Source organism: Phocoena sinus, chromosome 17 (assembly GCF_008692025.1).
Source record: "Phocoena sinus isolate mPhoSin1 chromosome 17, mPhoSin1.pri, whole genome shotgun sequence".
In the NCBI taxonomy this organism is placed as follows: domain Eukaryota; kingdom Metazoa; phylum Chordata; class Mammalia; order Artiodactyla; family Phocoenidae; genus Phocoena; species Phocoena sinus.
This window is the reverse complement of record NC_045779.1, coordinates 72,296,812-72,302,811: the sequence shown is the minus strand read 5'-3', so window position 1 is coordinate 72,302,811 and position 6,000 is coordinate 72,296,812. Positions and strand designations below refer to the sequence as shown.

At 50.3% G+C, this 6,000-nt stretch overlaps 1 protein-coding gene across 6 annotated transcripts in view; it reads left to right on the top strand.

Annotated features, from left to right (window-relative positions):
• The first annotated feature begins 277 nt into the window (after positions 1-277).
• ZFAT (zinc finger and AT-hook domain containing) overlaps positions 278-6,000 on the top strand; it is a 188,946-nt gene continuing 183,223 nt past the window's right edge. For all 6 annotated transcript variants that reach the window (XR_004346469.1, XM_032610134.1, XM_032610137.1 and 3 more), the window contains exon 1: positions 278-1,529. Coding sequence is in view for 5 of the 6 variants with exons in the window: in XM_032610134.1 (XP_032466025.1) it covers positions 1,511-1,529 (19 nt within the window). In the remaining variant the exon portion in view is untranslated. The remainder of the gene's footprint in view (positions 1,530-6,000) is intronic.

Genomic DNA, 6,000 nt, shown 5'->3' with positions numbered 1-6,000 from the left:
TTTGGTTGCACTGGGGCTTCGTTACTGCGTGTGGGCTTTCTCTAGTTGCATCAAGTGGAGGCTACTCTTTGTTGCAGTGTGTGGGCTTCTCATTGCGGTAGCTTCTCGTTGTGGAGCACGGGCTCTAGGCACAAGGGCTTCAGTAGTTGCGGCACGCGGGCTCAGTAGTTGTGGCTCGCGGGCTTAGTTGCTCCGCGGCATGTGGGATCTTCCCGCTCCAGGGCTTGAACCCGTGTCCCCTGCATTGGCAGGCGGATTCTTAACCACTGCGCACCAAGGAAGTTCTGGGAGCACTGAGTCTTAACCACTGGAACACCAGGAAGGTCCTGCACCACTTTAAGTTGACCAATTTTTAAAAATATAAGTTGGGTTTAAAAAGAAAACTTTATACATTACTACCATAAATGAAAAACATTGTTAAAACAGAAGCTAACCTTAAAAATACAGGCAACAGGAACTCAATTTATTCAATAAATTACTGTCAGGCTGTTCTAGATTCTGGGACCAAAGGGGCGACAAAGACGAGATGGAGATAAATTAATGTCAGGCAGTAATTGATACTAGGGAGAAAACAGAAAGTGACTTAGGAGGGTTACTTTGGATGGGGTTGTCTGGGAGGGCCCACCAGGAGATATCATTTGAGCAGAGATCTGAAGGAAGTGGTAGACCAAAAGGAAGACGAGGTCATTACATCTCAACCAGATACTGTTGCCTGCAGAAAGAAGACTGTGAACCAGATTCAGGGAGACGAGCAAGGGTTAGGGAGGCGTGCTCACACCCAACTGAGACTTTCTGCAAGACCGGAGGACAGAGAGAAGGCAGTCATTCTGTCGAGGCGGTTCCAGTTGTTTAATTCAGTCTGGAAGACTAAATCAAGTCGGGTACTCCTAGCGGAAAGCATCCCACTTCAGGAAACACTGCAACCTTTGAGAGGGAGGCAGGCTGTTACCGCCCCGATTGACAAATTAGTAAACTAAAGCCAAGAAAAGTTAAATCGCTGGGAACTGAGACCGCAGCGCTGCCTTAACCTCGTACAGCCCGGTGGAGTGCAGGGGTGGGTCCAAGGATGGGCCGGCAGGTAGATGCTGGCTCTGGCAGCACTGTGAAGACTCCCAATCCTCCAATCTGCGTTCCACGCCTCTCGTTAGCCCCTTCCCAGGAGAGGGTCAAAACCCGGAGCTACGGAATCTGCGGAGCGGGACACAAAGCGCGACCGCCGGAGCCGAGCATGCGCAGTAGCCCGGCCCAGCCCGGCCGCTCTCGCCGCTGGGGGAGGGTCATCCAAGCCTGACGTCCGCGACGCCGTCGTCAGCGCCCCGGGAAGAGGAGGGCGAAGACTCCATCCGCCATGTTGGATGCCGCAGATTCGCCATAACCGCGCCGGCTCTTTTCTTAAAAAAATAAAAATAAAAAGCGAAGCATCAGCGGAGCGCCCCGCCTTCTCGGTCGGCGCGGGAGGGGGCCCAGAAGAGCCCGAGGCTTTTTTTTCCTCCGCGGTCGGGGCGTTGCCATGGAGACGCGGGCGGCAGGTGAGCCGGGCTGGGGGTTGGGGTGGGGATGAGGTGGGGGTGGGGCGCGGCGCGGCGCGCGGGAAGCCGTTTCGAGCTTGGAGTCGGGTAGAAGCGCGCAGGCCGCTGGGCGGCGGAGGGATCCGCGGCCCAGGGCGGAGAGCGGACGTAGCGGCGTCCTTCGACGGCACGTTAAATCGCTGGCAGTATCCCGCCGCCTTGGGTTTTTATTAAAAAAAAAAAGTAACGAGGGTGCTAGCGGAAGAACGAGCAAGCGAAAGCAGTGCGCTCGCGCGTGCAGGGCCGTTTCCGGGGCAACGGGAGGGGTCGGGGCGCGCGCTAGCGACCCAGCGCAGGCGTCCTGGCGGGCGGGAGGTTCGAATCCGATGCTGCCGACTCGGTGGCCGCGTGGGCCTTGGCTCGGCCTCCTTGTTGCCTGGCCTCAGTTTCCTCCTCTGTGAAATGGATAGTTCCTTTAGACCCGTGTACTTGGCCAGGATGTTTTGAAGGGAAAGGGTTCCACCGAGCTGCTGAAGGAAAGTTTCTTTGTGTCCTGTAGAGGGAGCCATAAACACCAGGGATTAGCTGGTTATTGCCGGTAACCCAGTAATACCCTGTGATAAATTGTGATTTATTTATTTATAAATTTATTTATTTTGGCTGCGTTGGGTCTTCACTGCTGTGCGCGGGCTTTCTCTAGTTGCGGTGAGCGGGGGCCACTCTTCGTTGCGGTGCGCGGGCTCCTCATTGCGGTGGCTTCTCTTGTTGCGGAGCACAGGCTCTAGGTGCGCGGGCTTCAGTAGTTGTGGCTCGCAGGCTCCAGAGCGCAGGTCTAGTAGTTGTGGCATACGGGCTTAGTTGCTCCAGGGCATGTGAGATCTTCCCGGACCAGGGCTCGAACCCTTGTTCCCTGCATTGGCAGGCGGATTTTTAACCACTGCGCCACCAGGGAAGCCCGATAAATTGTAATTTAGCCTCTACCTGCCGCCTAGCTCTGTGGGCCCTTGTTCCTCACCCTTTAAAGTTAAGATGACATGGCGCCTCCTCCAGGCAGCCGTCCCTGGCTTCTTGGGCGACGCGGCCTTTCTGCTGGCTGGATGCAGGACCGCGATGGATCTTCCACTGAACACCTGGTCAAAGCCCTTAAACGTTGACCTTGGGGCTCCTTCCTGTGTAATTAACAGTAAGCATCCACACTGGGGCACTGACCTCATGCTTTTTGCTACTCAGTTTTCCCGACACCTCTAATTTGTGTGTCATTTACTGACGAGGAACAAAAGTTCAGAGAGGTCAACTTCATACAGTTTAGAAATGGCAGAGCTGAGGCTTTAAAAATCAACTTCCTCTGACTTGGAATGAAATCCAAACTTCTGGGTGCCTGCCTGGCTTGTACTTCTAACCCCTGGATCAGTGCCTGGCCCCGAGTGGGTGCCCAGGGTGCCTTTATTGAATGGAAGAATGAATGAACTATCTGACCGCCTCCTGCCCCCTTCCAGCCTGGTTCCCTGGCAGAGCCCAGTGACTTCGGGAATATAAGCTTAGTGTCGCAGGGCTTACCCTCCACAACTGCCCCTCCATCTTCATCTTCTGAGCCTACGGGTTCATACCAAAGCAGCTATACTGAGTGTCCTGCATGCTGAGGGCTGCAGAAGACACCTAGAGCTTATGTTTGCTGGGTGTTCGGTGCCCAAACCCTGGGGGATGGTAAAGAGTCCTTTGACCCTTGGTCCTGCCCTCATCCCATTGTTGTGTCAGATTCTTGCAAGTGAGTGTGTGTGTGTGTGTATGTGTGTGTGTGTAGTGATGGAGAAGACCCAGAACCGGAGTGGTGGGTCAGAAGCCCTGAACTATGCCAGGCATTCTTTCTGACAGTGATGATGTTACGAGTCCAAGCTCATACTGTTTGCCGCGCGACAGGTCAATAGATCGAGAGATGAGTTTTTTGGGCAAGGAATGGTGACTTTATTTGGAAAGCCAGCAGACTGAGAAGATGGTGGACTAGTGTCCCAAAGAACCATGTTACCTGAGTTAGAATTTAGCCTTCTTTTATACCAAAAGTGGAGGGCGTTTGGTTGGTTGCTGCGAAGTTCTTGGTGCCGGAATCTGCTGTTCTCGCAGCTGTGCACCTAGGTCTGGTCACAGTGTTCCTATAAACCTCCAAGACAAATGGTATCCTGTGTGTCGCGACTTTTTATCTTTGTGTGAATGGAGAAGTGTTGTACCTTTAAAAGTCAGAGCCTTGAGAATGGGCTAACCTGTATATTTTAGGCAACATTCTTAACTTGTAGCAAAAGCAATAGAATGCAAAGTTTAAAGGAAAAAAAAACCAGATCCAGTATGGAGTCAGATTTGTTCTTCACTATTACACTCTCTGCTCTGTTTGGTGCCTTCCCTCTCCCAAGACATTGGACTACTGCTGATGATACACGACATGCACTGCCCACCTCTCCTCTTCTGGAGTTTACTTAACAGTTTTTTTTTTCTTAAACCTGGCACTTGTTGTAGTTTCCTTCAATTTTCAGCTGTGTAATCAGTGACCAAAAATCATGTTTTAAAATACGTTGCTGTTAACTTGCGGTCAGCTAATTCCTGAAAAGAGTCTCCTGTTTTGCTTGGTTGTTGGGTTAACGTAGGAGAGCCGGTAAAATAAATGATAAGATGGAGTCGCATTTGGTCTCTAAGGTCCAGCTTTTTGATGGTAAGCCAGCCACGATGGTCATTGCTGTGAACTGGAGATCTGTTACCTCACTGCTCCCTTCTCAGCCAGTTTCCCATTTACCTTGTAAAATGGTTCCTGTGTCTTTTCTCCCCTTACTTTACAATTTACATAACAACTTTTCAATGACAGCTATCTTTCAGTAAAATTAAGTTTCTGCCTAGGGCAAGGGCAGTCAAGAATTGGGTATATTAAAAAGACTCTCCTTAATTGCATTTCCTTTGTAGATAGTTTCCTACATGCTGCTTCTGAAAACCTCCCCAGCAAGAGGGGCTGATTTAATTATGTAGAAGGGATTTAGCCTAGAGTTGTTTTCTCTTTGTTAGCAGCTGTTTATTCTGTTAAACTTTCACTGTCTTTGCCATTTCTCAAGGGCAGGTGTCAACTTTAAGGGCTGGAACAGTCTGGAGGGTGGAATGAACACGTGCTCTGGGGCCAGAGATCTGCTACTCACCAGATTCCTGACCTGAGGGAGTCACATAACTCGTGGAACTCACCGCTTCATCTGCAGGAGACATGGTCCTGCCCACTACCTGGGTTATGGGGCACTGCAGATGCTGTGGGCACTGCTGTTTATCCCTTTCACCGAGACCCCAGTCTCTCTGCTGTGCAGCTTAGTGCATTGAGATCTACTTGCTCCTTGAAAACAGTTGTGGTTGGAAAATGTGATAGACTTTGATTGGTTAAAATTTTTTATTATTATTTATTTTTTTATTGCTGCACTGTGCAGCTTGCAGGATCTTGGTTCCCTGACAAGGGACTGAACCTGGGCCCCCGTAGTGAAAGCACTGAGTCCTAACCACTGGACTGCCAGGGAATTCCCACTGATTGATTTCTTTTTAAAAGAAAGAAAAGTAATCTGGGGGTGAAACAAATTGTCATATTAAACAGCTATTGTAGGTTTGAAGTTACGTCTTTTTTTTCAAGGAACATAAAATATATCATTATATGCTTATAAACAGATTATGCTTGGCATGTTAATAGAAAAAGGATTTTAACTTGGGTAACAGATTTTTCTTCTTTTAAATCATGTAACAAATGGAGCCGCAAATTTTTGAACTCTGGAATCTGGCACGTTTGTGCCCCAGTTGGGTCTGGGCCGAGGCAGGATGGGAAGGGTGGGGATCGGACTTAAGAGGCAGCTGCTGGCCTTGCTGGTGTAGGGGGAGGAGGGGACCAAATCAGCCACTGCGTCTGGAGCCAAGGAGCAGGGGGGCTTTGGGAGCCGCATTCTGGAAAAGGAGGGTCTTGGAGGTCCTGGCAACCTGGAGGACCTTGTAAGTCAGCCCCAAGCCTCCTTGTAGGGCCCTAGCTGGCTTTCTTCTTTCTGTTAGATATTTTTTTCCCATCTCTGCCAGCAGGCCTCTTCTTCTGGGGCCACCACCACTTCTCTGCCCCTTAGGATTCTCCCTTCCTCCCTCCCTTCCCCCTTCCCATCCTTCCTTCCTTTCTTCTTTCTTCCTTTTTTTTTTCTTCCAAGCAGATTCCTTGGTTCACCCAAATGTTTGTGCCAAAGTTTGTGCCGGGAAGTGAGAATGCAGTCAGTTATGATTCGCTGTTTCCTCCTGAGGATCTCACACAGTCCTAGCAGTGGAACTGATCCTTTAGGAGATGGTGCCAGAGACTATGATGGAAGTAAGCCCTGAGAGTCGAAGGCTTGAGGGGGTGCGGTGCACCTAGCCCAGCCACTTAGTTACTGTGATCCTTTGTTGAAAATTACATGGGGGTCCATTTCTGAGCTCTCTGGTCTATTCCATTGGTCTATTTGTTTATCCT